We start from the raw sequence: 17904 nt of genomic DNA, 5'->3' as shown, positions 1-17904 counted from the left end.
AGTGCCGAGTATATCAGCAATGAGCAGCCACCTAACTAAAATTTCTATGGTGTCCAAAAAAGAAGTTTGCATCCCGGCTGGAGGAGAACCAATTTAAAGCATTTCACGGTAGAGAAATATCAAAAGAAATCTCCAAGCCCGTCGGGTACGATCAAAGATGAAATGAGAAGGGTAAACAAACATTATATTAGTGCATTAATCCCCTCAATTCATTAGTTTGTTAGATATATTATGTTGGAATTAAATTTCTTGGAGCCTCAGCAGTGCTACCACCCGTCTACGGTTTGTGGATCACTTTTAACCATGAAAATTCAGTCCAAATGCACAACTTTAAGGCTTCGCCATTGCAGCCGGCATTGGAGTGTTAAGACATTCCTATTCATAGCTGATAGCATTATATAAACCCAACAATTATTCCTAATCACTCCCCCGTGTAAAAGTTTGCTTTAGTTTTGAAAAGCGGCTGATGAATAGAATGTAGGGCTCTTGTGCCATGCATAATTCAGAATTACATGAATATCGTGTCTAAATGACGGTTTTCATCAAAATACGACGCTGAATACTGCTGGAATGAGGCGCATGCATATGGATGCCGGGAGAAGGCGTGATCATTAATAAAATTCATGGTCACCATTTAGTATTAGGAAGTAAACAAGAGAATAAACAAACAGAGTCAACACAAAATAATATCAGTGGAGATGTACCCCTATTAGCTGACATCTATGAAAAAAAATTGTCTTTTGTTAGTTTGATAATGGATGCATACCAATGATTTTTCTTGCTATCAAATCAATTATTCCTAATTGCTCCCCCGTGCAAAGTTTGCCTTAGTTTTGAAAAGCTGCTGACGAATAGTGTCTTTTCTTTGTTTGATAATGGATGCATAGCATATGACTTTTCTTTTGGTCAAATCAAATATCTCCAACACTGAACATTATCTATGTCATTCTGTTTGTTATTTGTTCCAATTTTCATGATGTCAAAGAATACCTAGAATTAATCAAAATGATTTGTGATTATGAAAAGATATCATGTACACGAAATGGCTTTCATAATATCAAAATATTTTCTAATGAAAAGTCCCGTAATTTTGAAAAATGACATTGTTAAGTATTTGCATGATTAAAAAATACAATGAAAAATATTATAAAATGGATTTAATAATTCCACCAAAGAATAAGATTTGCTTGTCTAGGTGCAAAGGTTAAGTCCCCATTTATTTTTGTAGGCAAAGTCAGTTTTCTTTGGTCATACAAAACAAAGCAATTCAAAATTATTTTTAAAAATCTGTTCAAAATTGTAACATTGGTGTGCATTATCTATTTAACTTGTCTTTTAAAACACAGTAATTTATGACACATTGTCTTAGTTTTCATTAGCTTTCTACAGTACATATACATGTACTTTGGTAAAAACAAAATTTTGCTCCCCAAATCTTGTTTTCCCAAATTCTGTGAAATACAGCCGTTTTGAGCGAAAATTGGGATTTTCATGGAAGGCTTATTTTTCAGAAAATGATAATAAAGGACAATAAAGTGATGCAATCATTGAGTAAATCTCTTCTAGATTATTATTCAGTAATTTGAGTAAAGTGCTTTATTATTAGGAAAAATTAAAGGCATGCAATTCAATCAATCCTTGGGGCATAATCAGATAATTACAGGAGTCATCAGGCACATCATCCAGGCACATCTTCATCAATAAATTATCCTCCTAATTCCACACATAGAGGGCTACATCACAAACAAGTCCACTTATTTCAATAGATAATTGCCAAAATGCACCTCCCAGGTGAGTTATTTGTACACTGTACCTGTATTAGAAAATTGGCCCCTGAAGTTTCAGCTAGTTGGTATCAAAGATCTAACTTGGTTGACAATTGGAAGTCATTGGAAATTTTTTTTTTTTCGAAGAATAAGAATTTTTTAAAGATACAGTCGGAATGATCAAACGGCCCTTTAGGTACCGACTGTCAAAAGGAAGAAAAACCAATCTGCAAACTCATATGAACAAATTTTTGTTCCGACATATTTGAATGTAAATGCCTTTCAGAGTTTTGGGGACAGGAGAAAATCAGGTAAATCATAGTCCTACATGGAGAGAGGGGGACTCTAATCACACTAGAATGTAAATGATAACAGAGGACCGCTGCGTAAAAGTTGTAACGTAAGAGAATGATTGTGGTAATAATGCTCTATAGCCAATCAGAATCAAGGATTTCAGGGATTTTACCATTGGATGGCAAAGTTGCCATAGTAACTTTTATGTAACGGATCCAGACTTCTATGAATAACCACCTTCCTCACTTGGGAGGACTGCAGTGTAATTACTTTGAAGTGTTATAGGGATGGTCCAGAAGACAAACATTCAAATTTTGCAATGAAAAATAATCTAATTGTCACTACAAATTTGGAAGAAATGAATGTTTAAATAAAATTCCAATAAACCTATATCAAACAGCTGAACCTTTTGCAAAACTTAACACAAGCTTTAGATATGGAATGATCAATGGAAGGACAATATGGACCGACGTCATATTATTTTCCCTACAATCTGTGAAAAATGACACTTCCTATTATTGTAAAAAAAAGTAATGAAAAACATAGGATTACAAATTTAGGAAGAAACGTCCATTCTTGTCCTGTCACTCAAGAAAATGACGACTGAAATCCACAATTCAACAACTGAATGTAATTCAATAGAAGAATTGTGCATTTAGCTGTCAGGTTGGGGGTTTCGAGGAAGATACAGGAGAATGACCCGACAAGGCGTGAATGTAAGACAAATTTCTTGCACAGATCATGACAGTAAACAAACAAAATAAAATGGATGACTGATTTCTTGAATAGCAGTAGAATGAAAAGGAGTGATTGGTAGAAGTGATTTTCACGCCCCAATTTGGCAAAATGCAATGATTTTTATTGCTTACTCAGTTGACAATACCACAATAATCTCACTTCTGCTTAATCTTATATAAGAAAGGGGAGATTATGAAAGCTGCACAAACTTTACTCCAAAAGTCCCACGACGATGAAAGGAGTATATACTGGGAAGAATTTGTGCTTTTTTGTGATTCCATTTTAATTGCTATCAATGCATGGGTCATATGCATGCCAGCCCGCCTCAAACTCTGTTGTCGAGGCAGCATTTGGACACATCATACAGGTGCGTGGAAGAATACAGCAGCTTTCTGTGAAGTCACATCCTCAACTTCATATCAAACTTCCTCTAACAAGTGTAATTATCATTTACTTTGTGCAATATATGCCTGCATTTCTTGCTTCTGTTTTATGCATCTAAAAGTATTGAATTATAGGAATTTGTGCAGTAAATGTTAATGACTACCAGTTCTACAACAATGTAGGAGATATCAGTTTTTGCTGCATGCAATTTGGACTCACCTGTACTGGATATAAATAGGGAAGCATATTACTGGGCAAATCCGCTATTAAGACTCCCCTTGCTTTGTGTGCATAGCTCATGTTCCATAAACGGGCTATTGCTTGAAGAATGGGTTAGTTAAACGTCCCCCTTTTGAGGCAAAGACTGATGTTGAGAGGGGCTCCGGATTAAGGACACTTGTAGGCTTTGGAGGTTCTTAGCCCGACTAGGCTTCTTCTGCAAATATCTTCAGCTAACATTACCGATTGTGTCTCGTTGATTTACTTTGCAATCATGAGTTTATGGCTAGAGGGTGTGATTTACCAGCATGGTGCCATGTGAAATGACTTGAGATATGTTTGAAATGATCTTCATCACTTCTGCATGAAATGCGGAGAAAGCGTTCACTCCATTTCGGTTTGGATGGTCTCCCACGCTGCCGATAAGACAAGCGTTCCTGAATCGTGAGTAGAACTTGATAGAATGGATGCAGTTGGTCAGATCAAGATGATCTATTTGCTGTAGTTCTAAATATTATAGTATGCCTTGCTTTATTCATGACAAAACAAATGGAAATGTATTGTTTATAAACTCCATCTTTGTCCTTGTAGTTTTCCATTCACTTTTCAAAATTGAGATGGCTTTTCAATTTTTCTATCAAAGAACACTTAAAAATTGGTTATTTAATCAAAGGTCATTTCACTGCAGGTAGAAATAAGATAGTGTTGGCGCAGCCTCATGTTATGTAAAATGTATTTGAGGGGGCCTTGGAAAGGGAAACACAATTGTGCCTGTTTAAATTTTGCAATTAAGATATTGCAGACATCTCCATGTACATGCATACTGGGTGTGTCACAAGGCAATGAAGTTTCAGCTGTAACTTCTGAAGGTTTCCATGGCAAAGAAAAATAGTGTACTAGGTTTCAGGGCACAGCATGTATCTTTCTTGGGCAAATGTTGGTCCTAAAATCTCTCATCCACTCAATGAGTGATTTATATTACAATTATTTATTTTTAATACAGAATATGATATTCTGTAAAAACTTTAAGAGATGACTTTTATAGGTTCAAAGTACATGCGAAAGGTGAAAACTAAACAGGGATATGTACCAGCAATTCTTTGGTTCAGATCAAGTGGACATCAGAGATGGATAAATACATGTAGAAGGGCCAACCCAATTCAGGCATGGACTGGGTGGATCCCATTAAGTTTTCCTTCAAGGGGAAGCACATCCTGACAAAACTTCATTTAAATAAAAATAGCAGAAAAAGTAATTGAAAATATGTAAAATGAATTCTAAGAAATGACATCAAAATTGGAGAAAAAAAAAATCATTTCAAATGATTTTTTTCAATCTTTGATGAAATTCCCTCAAATCTTCACCAATATTTTTTATGAATTTTTCTGCAATTTTTACAATTAACTTTTAGTCAGGGCGAACTTCCTCCTTAAATTGTGCAAAATACTACCTGATATCTGGTACCAAGCAGTTTCTCTCAATTATGTTTAATTCATTGGCTACAGTTAAACTGATTCAATAGCTCGAGTTAAACTCTAATCTTTGTTGATACAAGTTTTCTTGTTAACAAGAATATAAATTCATGTTGATCATTTTTTTTTAAATTTTAGTAGGGGTATGGAGAGTGGTCTCCAAGTCTCCAGCAATGTAAAAACAAAGCAAGATAAAAATGGGATATGCAATCTTGAACACGCTTACAGTCATGACTATTTAGGAGAATCCATGGGCGTAATTTCACAAAGTTCTAGTTTTTTGCTATCAGGATAGCTTTTGCATAAATGTTTGAAGGAGATTTATAGCATAGAACTTTTGATAAGTTATTTGGAAAATGAAAATAAATTCCCATTGTGTTTAACAATTTTCTGCTGTAGCCAAATGCACACAGTATGTTTGTTCATTTGATATACAAACATGCAATATTAATCATGCATTATATCAGTCTTTCCTTACACTCTCAATACGCTACCAAGCTGAGATAATTGCTTCAAGTCGCCAAAGAGATAATCCCCACCACAGACATCCAACTATTCCTAGTGTGATAGATAGGCCCACAGAAGCCTTGTATATGTATCACCCACTCGCAGAGTTATACAAAATGTTTTAAACCTCACGCTGTGGAGAAACTGGTTGGCTTCCAACAAACGTGTGTTTAATAGTTACCGTCTAAACAAACACCTTAATTACATGATAAATCTGAAATTTAAATGAATGTTTAGTCTAATAAATGAATGAATACGTATCTCCCCACATCGGGGTGCATCTGCTTTGCTTTGTGGGTAAGCCGAATCACGTTTGACAATGGACAATATAGCAGCTAGTTGTAAGGCTTGGAAGTTAAATTTAATTGCTTCATGTCGACAAACAGAATACTCTGATATGCAATGATATAAAGCATATGAGTATCGGGAGGCCTTAACAATTTTAACCCACACTTGCAGTCATAAAGTATCAATGTTATCAGCTCTCTCATTATAATTACAATGCTATCAATTAAAGGGGAATGATTTGAACATGAGTGGGGCCAAATATAACTGTTATCAGTCTAAAAAAAAGAATCTGTAGGAAACATGCACTTGTTTTCCTAAACATAAAATTGTGAAATCTTTGAAAGGAAACAAATGTTTTCTTTCCTCACCTTTAACAATGAGGATATTAATTATTTTTTGAAAATATAACAAATGATAGTGAGGCTTGAAGATAATTAACATCATCATCAATTTTGTGTGCTTAATTTATGAATCTTGTTTTTTTTTTACCATTTTCATCACACTCATCTCTGACCGGTCAGTCCAATTTAAGTCATAACATGCATATTTGCTTTAAAAAAACCTGGTTCTTCAGCTAGTTAAGAAGGAAGAAACAAGAAAATATCAAAATAAATGTTCCCTTTTCATAAAGGACAAGTCAACCCCAGAAAAATGTTGATTTGAATAAAGAGAAAAATCAAACTAGCAAAATGCTGAAAATTTTATCAAAATCGGAGGTAAAATAAGAAAGTTATGACACTTTAAAGTTTCACTTACTTTTCACAAAGCAGTGATGATATATGCACAATTCAGTGACACGCATATGAGACAATCGATGATGTCCTTCACTCACAATATCTCAATGTTTGAGTTCTACAATATTTCATTTGTACATATTTGACCATAAGGACCAACTTCACTGAACAATATAGTATTAAATAATGTTAATTCCAGAGGTTCAGGTACGAATTAATCAGTGTTTTCCTTGACAATGAGGAGAAAATGTGAATACCGGTATTTCATGTTTCATAAAATAAAATACAAAAGAAATAGTAAGTGGATGGCGTCATCAGTCTCTTCATTTGCATATACCGACCAGGGTGTGCATATAACTATTCTGTGAAATAAGGCAAAAGTTTATGTCATATCTTTCTTATTTTACAACCGATTTTGATTAAATTTTCAGTGTTATGCTTGTTGGATTTTTCTCTTTTTATTTAATACAACTTTTTGTTGGGGTGGACAGGTCCTTTAAAGCTGATGCTCAATGAACCCAAGTAGAATTCTAAACTCAAGACAGTCTCACCTAAAGAATACTATCTGCTGCTACTGCACATTAAATAACTATATAGAAAACTGCTTTACATACAAATTCAGAGGAGGTGGACTTCAATTGCATACATATATGCAAAGAGATTAACTTTATTTTCAACTGGAGAGGAGATTGACTTTTGCTGTTTAGCATGAAAACTTTTGTTCCGAACCGAGAATCCTGTCTCTTTGGGGGAAACCTTCTGTGTATAAAGTACACAACATGGAATGTCTTTTTCATATTTTGCCTTGAAAGCTTCCTAAATATTGCAGGGATATGTTGACGAGACTATGAATAACTTATGCATACATAGAGTGTACACGCAATGGGAGTATCATGGAATGCATTACAGAAGAACAAACTTCTGACAGGTTTTGTAAAGAATCTTTATAAATTAGCTTTTCAGCTCAAAGGCTTTGCAAAGAATGTATTTTTGTTTACGAGTCTATGTTATCTCTGTCTCTCTATCGCTTTCTTTCCCATTCTTTCTATGTAAATCATGTTTTTTCTTAAATCCGTTTCATGATCAACAGTTCGCTCGGTCTTTTATCAAAAACCTTGCATAAATTGAGTTATAATGAGGTTGCTGGTTAGCATGTGAGCGAGTAAGAATCTATTAAAAATGCGCAGTTCACAAAGAATGTCTACAAAGTACAATCTACATTTGTAATTTCTGGAAGATTCGGTACGATGAAGGCAGTCTGTGAGTGAGCCAAACATATACTAGGGAATAGTGAAAGCTTTGATACAGTTTTTCGTTTAGAATAATGTGAGATTGGTATGAGGGTTGGGGATAAGTTTGAAGATGGGATTTAGGCCTACATATACATATTTGTATAATGTTCTATTTTTCAACAGAGCCAGAGCAAACATAGAATCCCTTTCTAACAATGCAATATGATTTAATTCTTAATTGTAAAAGATCTAATCTCTATAGAATGTGTAATAGTCTCTTCCAATAATGATCAAATGTACATGTGTCACACCCTTTAGCTCTGGTGCTTGGTCCTGTTTCATAAAACTTGTTATAATAATAAATTTGCAATAACAGTTAAAAGCTACTGAAATCCACCAATCTGATTGGCTGATAGTAAATTTCTTACAGAAACTGTGCATATTATAACAACTCTTTGTGACACAGGGCCCTGAAGTAGCTTGCACTGCAGATAAGAGCCTTTAAGACCTATTTTGAGATATTTATCCTTGTTTATTATTCTCCACTCTGGGGGGCATTTCATCAACATTTTCATCTGACAAGTTGTCAGATCTAATAACTTTCCTTCATTTTGATTGGCTGAAAAGTATGGTTACTATGATAACTGTTTGATAAAATGGGACTTGTCCTTTTATGGAACACTCCCCAGGTTTTACATGGTTACAAGGTAAGATATGAACATCAGTGTGACTATTGCGGCAAGGGTTCACTTGAATCTAATAGCCAGGCCATCATTGCTTTCAAAATGCAGTCATTATCAATTTATCATTCAAACTGCTAAGTGAAATGATTCAGGGTTTTTGCTTAATATATTCCAAAATTTTATGAACATTTAAAAAAAGGCATCTGGAAGCTACTTCACATTTATTTCACAGACAATTAAGTTTGAAAATAAATCATCATGCTTCCTATATATTTTTTTTAAAGTCACATCCTTGGTATTTATAAAAATAGCTACAGCTAATGAAAATTGATAGTACATTTCAACTCACATTATGTTGTGAAAGTAGGGACTATGGTGGATAAGAGTTAATGGGTTATCACCTGGACTACCTTGGAAAGTGTGAAGAGCAACGCCATGTCACTAGACACCCATCAACCAACATGCATTGGTCACTATGCGTGCTAAATGTTCCTGTTTGGACAGACAATATCCCCCAAGGCAATCCCTTTAAACATTACAACACTACACCTTTATCAAGGCAACTCTCTATTCTTTTATTCTATAAAAAGAACAAATTATAATAGGGGCTATAACATCTGGGGCCGGTTTCATAAAACTTGTTATAATAACAAATTTGCTATAACAGTTAAAAGCTACCGAGATTATCCCTTCTGATTGGCTGATGATAAGTTTGTTATAGAAATTACGCATTCATTACTAAAACAGGTTTTTATGAAGAGTGTTGAAAAAGTCTGAAATAGAAAGAGCTACTTTTTGTACAGAGGAAAGCCAAAACTAAGCTGACATTAAGCTGAAAATCAAAACAAAAAAATACTAAAATCAGCTACAAATCTGAACTCTCACACCCCCTACTGCAGGCACAAAAATGAAGGGCAGTATTAAAAGTAAAAAGTACACTAAAAAAGGTTCTTGTTGACTTTTGATCATTTGCAGCAATATATATAAAAGATAAAAGAATTTCCTGAGAAATGATGTACAACACTGTTTCGGAAGAACCATTGTCATTGCCCGATCCCCCCCTTGTTTTCAAAGACTGTATGTAACCTTGTAAATTAGTGATTGCCAGGGATTCCCAAGCTGTCCTGATAGTTTTTAATTGGCCAATTAACTCTTTTCAAATCATCTCATGGGAGAATGATGACTTGTATTTGAAGTAAAATATCTATTTTAAGGTGTCTTGAAAGAAAATATTTGCAATGAATTGAAAATTTAAAGATGCACATTTTAAAATGATATACAAGATAAATTCAAAAGGAAATCAATTTCTACTGATTGATGGAAGAAGGAGATTATAAATCAATTGCATATTTGCAATGAAATGCACAACATTTAAAATTGATTTTGAGACCTAAAAATTTCCTTGAAAAATTGCAAGTTTCTTGCAACAGATCTTTCTTCTTCTGAAGATGGTGTGTTTTCAACAATAGCTCAAATTCTTATTCAGTTTTGGTAAAATCAAAGTGCTATTCATATACATGTATAAGAAATGTCAGATAATCATGTGCATGAAAATGTAATATTCATGAGTAAAAGGTTACACAATGTGTCAAGATCAGAAATATTATATCCATGAGACCATGACCCCCCCCCCCTAGAAAAAGTCATGTATTTTCCTCTTCAGAATTAGAACCATTTCTCCACCAAAGGAATAGGACATTGACTTCAATATTTGTAGAGCTTTTTGACAGACAATAACTAACTAAAATAATTGTTTGCATTAAAAAATATTTCATTGTTAAAAACAATACTATATCTGAGTAACCATAAATTTATTTTTCTTTTTTCTTATTCTAAAAGTTGATCTCGTTGAACCCAATAGTTAGGCAGGAAATTGCATAAAAATGGCAAGGAAAAGAAACACTTCAAATTTTCAAAAGTTTCAGGCATACATGTATACATGTACATGTAGGACTGGATATCAATTAGCCCATTACACTGGCCGCCACTGTCAAAAACAATATTTGCCTAAAAATCCAAGCACTGACGTAGACGGTCTAGACCTACAGTTACGTCTGCTTGATGTTTGATTTGACGTTGCAAAATTGTATCAAAAGATGAATAGAATGTTAAATTGATTACAGAGTTGCTATGGCAACATCCATCATGGCCCTGCGTCACTGACCAGTCTCCGGCTTATTACGCCCCGTCCTCGCGACTATACTCCTTCTATCTAGACATCTTCAATTAAACCTTGATAGAAGCTAATCAAGGACTCTTATCCAGGAATCTCATTTAAGACATTTTTTTAATACGCCTAAAGGGAGGGTAATTATGTCCAATTGTACATGTATTACTATGACATCCCCCTACAACAGGCTATCTATTCTAGACTGTGAATAATTAACATTCGATTTACAAGCTCAGCAGTGTTTCAGATGGGTGATCTTCATCTCTGCCCTTCAGTAATGTACATGTATACAGATACCTTTTTTTTAAAGAAAAGATTTTACGATCCTTACTGAACATATCCCCATCTCTTCATTCAGTGTTCCTACCCCACCCCAACCCCTCTTCCACTACCCCCCCCATGCACCTCCGATTAGTAATGAAAACCTATTGTTGGTGTTTAAGAAAGGAATTGCATGGGAGATCCTTGATTGGTCGATTGGGAACAACATTTCTCTGTCAATGTTTGACCATCTCAAGGACCTTTTGTATGTAAGCTTTAATGACATGGCAATTACCTGGAGTTGGTGTTTCCTCAATTGAAGATTTTTTTTTCTTTTTGAGGAGGCACAGCCCGATAATAATATCAGCCAAATTGCCTGTAGCCTCCTACATTTTATAAGAGTCAATAATGATGCAAAGGTATGAAAAGGTGATGGGTATTATTCATTAATTCAGTTCAAGCTTGAACAAGCTATCTGACCTTTCACCAGCCACGGAGGAATTTTCAAACCATCATTACAAAAATCCAACACTCACAATATCCATGTCATCTTGTGGATGAAAGTTTGTTCAGACTCTAAACTGCAAACGCTTTAAGCCACACACACTGTTTGATTGTATTTATTGACAAATAGTTAACAGACTTTATAATCCAACATTGGTGTCAGAGTCCAAAGCAGAGTGTTTTGAATAGGTGTTAAAGCTTTTATCAATTGAAGCCGTTGAGCACATCAGATAATGCCAAAAGCTTTGTTCCAGTTGCATTTTCTTTTCTCAAATATGTACACAGTGGTTGCTCTGTATCAATGGTTACACAATATGGTACTTCCACAGTAGTGTGTTAATCCATAGCAAGTTAATTCATATAAAATGAAATGCTGGTATTGTACAGAGCATATCACATTACAATATATATTTGTAAGGTGCTGATTATAACCGCTAAGACTTTTGCAGGCGTGCAAACTTTTCAAGGAATGACTCCTGCCAGGTTCTTATTTACCTCCCTTTCTAGAGTGCAGTACATGGGGATAAATCTCTTTCTGAAAGAAATTAATGCCATGGTGTACAGCTATCTCATGATCACTGGCGAGACCATGTTTACTGAAATCATGCCTACTTCTTTTATCTCCACCTTCAGGTCTCATACCAAGGCATCAAAACCACTGAAGGACACTGCGGCGTAGTTGACCCATCTGAAATGTTCCTCTCCGGCTTGTGCAATCAGTGACGAAGCTAAAAATGGCAACTTCCTGGACGTCAACTCAGCCTCCTACAAAGACCATGCTCATCAGCTACCGCACGGACAACAACACAACGTTGCTGACGGACACTGGCGCTGATGGTGGATTGCATGTTGAACACAGCTGGCCTGTGCTGCTTCTTGTACCCATAATTCTTTGCACCATTGTTGGAAACCTCTTGGTATGCTTGGCCATTAGCAAGGATCATAAGCTACAAAACCTGACCAATCTTTTCCTCTTCTCAATGGCCATGGCCGATCTCTTGGTGGCGCTACTCGTCATGCCTTTCGGACTTGCAAAGGACTTACTAGGTAAGCCATTGTTTAGATTATCTTGATTAAACATAATCTTTTGAGAAAGATATGCAGCTTTATAAAAGAGAAAATGGGGTGAATGTGAACAATGTCATAGGTTGCCAATATGTAATGGTGCTAGTAAAAACAAATAAAAAAAAAAATCTTGGACTGAAAGAAATAAAAGATTTACTTGGAGTTAAATTATTCCTAAATACAGGCAATAGATGAAAATAAGAAGAACAAAAACCCACTTTTTGTCAATAATTTGAACCATGCTTCAAACTCTACATTCGCTTTTGAACCTACAATAAACATTTTCAATTTCAATTCCAAACATTGATGTCAGTTGAAAAATCCCAACAGAAAATCTTATTGATAACAATGTACATAACAAAAATAATTAGTAAGGTTTCATTTGAACTTGCCAGTGATCTGTCATAGTAAAGCAAAATGTCCTTTTTCTAGATTGATACAAAAGGTACATGTACAATGTATGTTTTTCTTTATTCATTCTGTATCAGGACACTGGTCGATGGGCCTAGTCATGTGCAACATCTGGTCCACCATGGATGTCTTCTGCTGCACTTCGTCCATACTGCACATGTGCACGGTCAGTATTGACCGCTACCTCGCGATCAGTGACCCTCTGAGGAACAAACGCCAGCCAAGAACTCGACGAGGCATCATCATCAAGATCTGCATTGTTTGGGCCTGTGCAGCAGGACTGTCCAGTCCGCTTTGTATCATGGGTTTCCTTCAACCTGAAACAGTCCTGAACAACGGCCAATGTGCTGTGACCAACATCCACTTCATGATCTATGGATCGGTTGTAGCGTTCTTCATCCCACTGTGCATCGTTATCATCACTTACAGTCTCACAACGTACACTCTTTACAAGAAGATGAAACTCTGTGTAGGTGAGGATACTGAAGAGAGCCAAAACAAAGACAAGCAAAAGACCTATCCCAGGTTCATTCTTCAGGTTTCCAAAAAGAACGGCTTTGAGCCTGTTTCAGTCAAAGACACCAAATGCGATTCTTCAAGTCTTGAGAGCTTGCCAACCCATAAAGAATGTCACCTGTCCCAAACATCTCTTGCATCAGTCAATGGTGATGGCAGCATTCGCAAGCTGAATGTATCTAATCTCAGTCTTCGGCGGACTATGTCGCATCAAAGCCGTAACGGCATGAAGCGGCTGAACACCGAGCAGCGGGCCAGCAAGGTCCTTGGACTCGTCTTTGCCGCCTTCGTCGTGGGATGGACACCATTTTTTGTGGCGAACATCACCTGTGCGATCTGTCCTAATTGTGCAATTGATGTAACTGTATTTACAATCTGTACATGGATTGGTTGGGCATCCAGCATGGTGAACCCGTTTATCTACACAGCATTCAACGTCCGATTTAGGCAAGCATTCATCAAGATATTATCTTGCAATAAATATTACTCCATTCTCAAGAGAAACTCTTCTAATAACTCTGATAAAGACAGAGAAAGGGGTCCGAACAGAAGCATCCCCATGCGGCGGAAGTTTGTTGCGTACGATGGAAGCATTGACCGACATGGCAACAAGCTTTGGTCATTGCCAGAGGCTTCCCAGTGACAACATTGATACACCACAGAACATTAATCTTGGACTGGTGCTGAAAGTCTGTGATCTTTGACATGTGCTGAAAGTTCTTTACTGAAATAAAATGTGTTTGTTTAACAAAGGCAAGATGAACAGGACTCAGGCTTGGATGACTGAACAATACAAATACTCAAAATAATGGATATTTTTGCCTGAAGAATCCTTAAGTTTTATATATACATTTATTTATCGATTGAGTATATGGTCTTGTGTGTATTAGACCTACATCTTATGTTTTAAAAAAGAAAAGGCATTTCGATATGTGACAGAAATATAATTATGGTTTGGTTTTGATGATTAAAAAAACAAGGGGAGCGACGATTAAAGAAACAATTAACTTTTGAGGAGCTACAAGTTGGATATTCACACTATCATGGGACACAGAATATATTTACTCTTCTTAAGATTATTCACTAACTGCTAAAATTATTTGTAAGAAGCTACAGGCAAATCAACTTGTATTATTTGCATCTCATATAAGAATTGATCTCAATTGTTCATGAATCATCACTGACTTTGCCTTGAATTTATTTGATTTATATTTATCATATTTTCATCAAATCTTTTATGAAAAACACATTTCTTGAACACATTTGATAATAACCAATTGTCTTGATTTCATTTTAGAACGAGGGGGGGGGTGTTTTACAAAGGTTATTAAGCATGACTTGTTGCATGCTATATAGGGCCATTCTTGGTCACGTATGACAGAAATTATGACAAATTGTGACTTACATTAGATATAAAACAACAAAATTTTAGAGATTAATAACTAATTGTGATGATTTTTAAAGTTTAATTTCATTTTGAAATTCACAGGAATTTCAAAATGAAACTAAACTTTCAAAATCATGCTTCTGTGTGAAGTCAAACACGTGACCCACTTCTTTTGACCTCTGACCTTGAACCTACATATTGGAGACAGCAAAAAATATTTCCAAATGATAGCTATTATGTAAATGTTATATACATGCATTTGAATTACTAACTCTCTAATTTTTTTTATAGATTTTTAGCTAATTAAAGTCAAGATTTGACCTAATTTCGGTCACATACGTGACCAAGAATGGCCCTATAAGGCATCATAGCAGTAGTCACCTCACAAGGGGTGTAACAAGAAAATATTTGCAATCAATTTCACATTTCAGATGCAAAATGTACAACTGAACGATCAATTCTAACCGAGGCAAATCAATTTGTATTTGTGATGCAAAAAGCAGACCACCAATCAATTGCAAATTTGCGATGAAATGTAGGACTTTCAACTTATTTTAGGACCTGAAATTGACTTATGATGAACTGCAAGCTTTATGCAACACTCTGTATGTCACTCTTTGTGAAACATCACCAAGGATGCAGTAAACCCAACCTTAGCGCTTGCTCATAGGGCTGATGTCTGCTTTTGTAAAAGAAATGGATAACTTAAAAAGGACAAGTCCATCTAAAGAAAAAGCTTGATTTGAATAAAAAGAGAACAATCCAACAAGCACAACACTGAAAATTTCATCAAAATCGGGTGTAAAATAAAAAAGTTATGACATTTTTAATTTTCGCTTAATTTTACAAAATATTTAAATGCCATTACGGTCGGTATGCAAATGGGGGAACTGATGACATCACTCACTCACTATTTCTTTTGTATTTTATTATATGAAATATGAAATTATCTCCTCATTCTCCTGTGAAACAAATTTTTATTTTGCTCTGAACATATGGAATTACCATTTTTAATATTTTATGGTTCAGTTTAATAAGTTGGTTCTTATTGTCAAATCTGTAAAAATTGAAATATTGTATAAATCTAAAAATAAAAAAAAAAGAAAGAGAGTGAGAGACATCATTGATTCTCTCATTTGCATGTGACTAAATTGTGCATATAACTATTTTGTGAAAAATAAGCAAAAATGTAAAATGTCATAACTTTCTTTTTTATCATCCTATTTTCATGAAATTTTCAAATTGTGCTTCTCTGTTTTTTCTCCATTGATTCAAATCAACTTTTTTTTCTGGGGTTGACTTGACCTTTAACATGTACCAGTTGGAACTAAGGTCTTTATATTCCTGTATAGCTTTCTAGAATGAGGTGTTAAATGAATCCTATTGATGATTGGTTTGCATGGTGCTAACTACATTTATAAGTAAATGTTGACAATGTATTGCGTAGACAAAACATATTTACAAATCACACAATAACACTTTCCAGAAAACATGGCCTGAATAGAATTTCTGTTCAACTTTAACATAAAAACTTAACACTTGCAAGTTGAATTATAATGTTAAGTTATTTTCAATAGACTTCAACACATAGCCTTTTTTCATGATAATGAGCATTTATCTCAATTTTATGGTTTATAATTTGTTGATTAAATGATTACTGTTGATTGCCTAAGTGCACAAACAGACATCATTCAAATATGTTCTATTGATTTATTTATAAACTTCTATCAATAATCAAGAGGGGCACAAAATAGCCTTCTGAAGAAATGTACATATAAACTAAGGAGGAGGTCAAATACATATGCAAGATGAATAAAAATTGCATTATATCAGATTATTTTATAGCTCAATGTTTTTAATAAAACAATAATATGTGTGTCACTGTCAAGTATTAAATGGAATGAAAATAAAATAAAATTGTCTCATTGTCATAACTAAGCTGCTGTTTTGTGAAAAACTAAATTTTACATTTAATGACTTACCGGATTAGGGTCGGGTGCATAAAAGGTGTAATCATGGTAACTTTGCCATTCAAATTGTATCTTCCATGACGTCCTTGACTTTGATTAGCTGGTGAATGTTTTTCACCATGGTAGTTACCATTGAATGGCAAAGTTTTAACTTTAAGTAAAGTGACCCTAATAAATTATAAAAAAAACATCACAAACACAAATTAAGAACGAGACCTGGGAATATTTCATGAAACAGTCAGACAGTGATTTTCACAAGCTATTGTTATAAGCTACCAAAATCCTTGCATCTGATTGGCTCAGAGCAAATTTGTTAGTGAATATCACAGACTTTTTGTTTCATGAAACTCCCCCTAGTGAAAGCAGTGTGCATCAATATGAATGTTGGCAATATGGTAAGACAAGATGAAAAGATACTATTAAAGGATGCTACATCATACATGAGAAACAGTTAAACTTGTTTTGATGATATCAAAAAAAGCGAGCTTTGTTCGGTTCTACTGAAAGAGGTAGATAGAGTTGGATTGCCGCCAAGAGATGGCGCTAGTCAACAAAGATTAGTCTGGACATTGATTGGACAGAGAAATCTAGATGTTAAACACTGTACATTTATTTGTGGGTATAATCATCTCTAAAGGGAAAAGGTTATATCCACATCTACATGTTCAACATGAATACAAAAAGAGAATCAATTTGATTAAATAACATGTATTTAATGGATAATTCTTTTTCAAGGGAAAACAAAGAGTTCAAAACTGATTTTCTGAAATATGATTTGTCAATAATGAATTGCAGAGTTCAATTTCACATTCTAGGGGACCATGTCATGAAAGGACAGGGTGTTTTACTTGACAAAGTCTGTTTTCTATGTTACCATAGTAACAGTGCTTTTCAGCCAATCAAAATAAAGACAAGTTGTCAGATGGTGAATGATGATGAAAAGCTCTCCTGATGGAGGACGTGAGGTAGGGGCACTTCACTCATAACCCAACTAGTTAATAGGTCAAATGATAATGCATGATGTACTGATGTTGACTATGTCTAGAGTATAAATCAACTTCATGGATTGCAGACAAGTGAAGGCCTTTACATTAGATGTGAACTCAAATATCTCTTCATCATTCCCCAGAATCTTTCTCTCACTGCTACATCAAAGACAACCTCCAACAGTATTACACACTACAAAGTCGTTCTGAACAAAAGACCCTCAACACCACCCTCACCTTAAATCTAAGACAATTTCCAACAGTATACACATTACACAATGTCACTCTGAAACAAGAAGCCTATATCACAACCCTAA

General features: G+C 34.9%; 1 protein-coding gene across 2 annotated transcripts in view; it reads left to right on the top strand.

Moving 5' to 3' along the window:
* LOC121429508 (5-hydroxytryptamine receptor 2A-like) overlaps positions 1 to 14525 on the top strand; it is a 32004-nt gene extending 17479 nt beyond the window's left edge. The window contains exons 2-3 of one of the 2 annotated variants that reach the window (XM_041626568.1): positions 11886 to 12299; positions 12806 to 14525. In XM_041626568.1, coding sequence (XP_041482502.1) covers positions 11987 to 12299; positions 12806 to 13887 — 1395 coding nt within the window. In that variant the 5' untranslated portion in view covers positions 11886 to 11986 and the 3' untranslated portion in view covers positions 13888 to 14525. Of the gene's footprint in view, positions 1 to 11634; positions 12300 to 12805 lie in introns of those variants that run through there. The other variant, XM_041626567.1, reaches the window with a different exon arrangement.
* The last annotated feature ends 3379 nt before the right edge of the window (positions 14526 to 17904 follow it).

The sequence above is a fragment of the Lytechinus variegatus genome, chromosome 16, assembly GCF_018143015.1.
Source record: "Lytechinus variegatus isolate NC3 chromosome 16, Lvar_3.0, whole genome shotgun sequence".
NCBI lineage: Eukaryota > Metazoa > Echinodermata > Echinoidea > Temnopleuroida > Toxopneustidae > Lytechinus > Lytechinus variegatus.
This window is presented reverse-complemented; position numbering and strand designations above follow the sequence as displayed.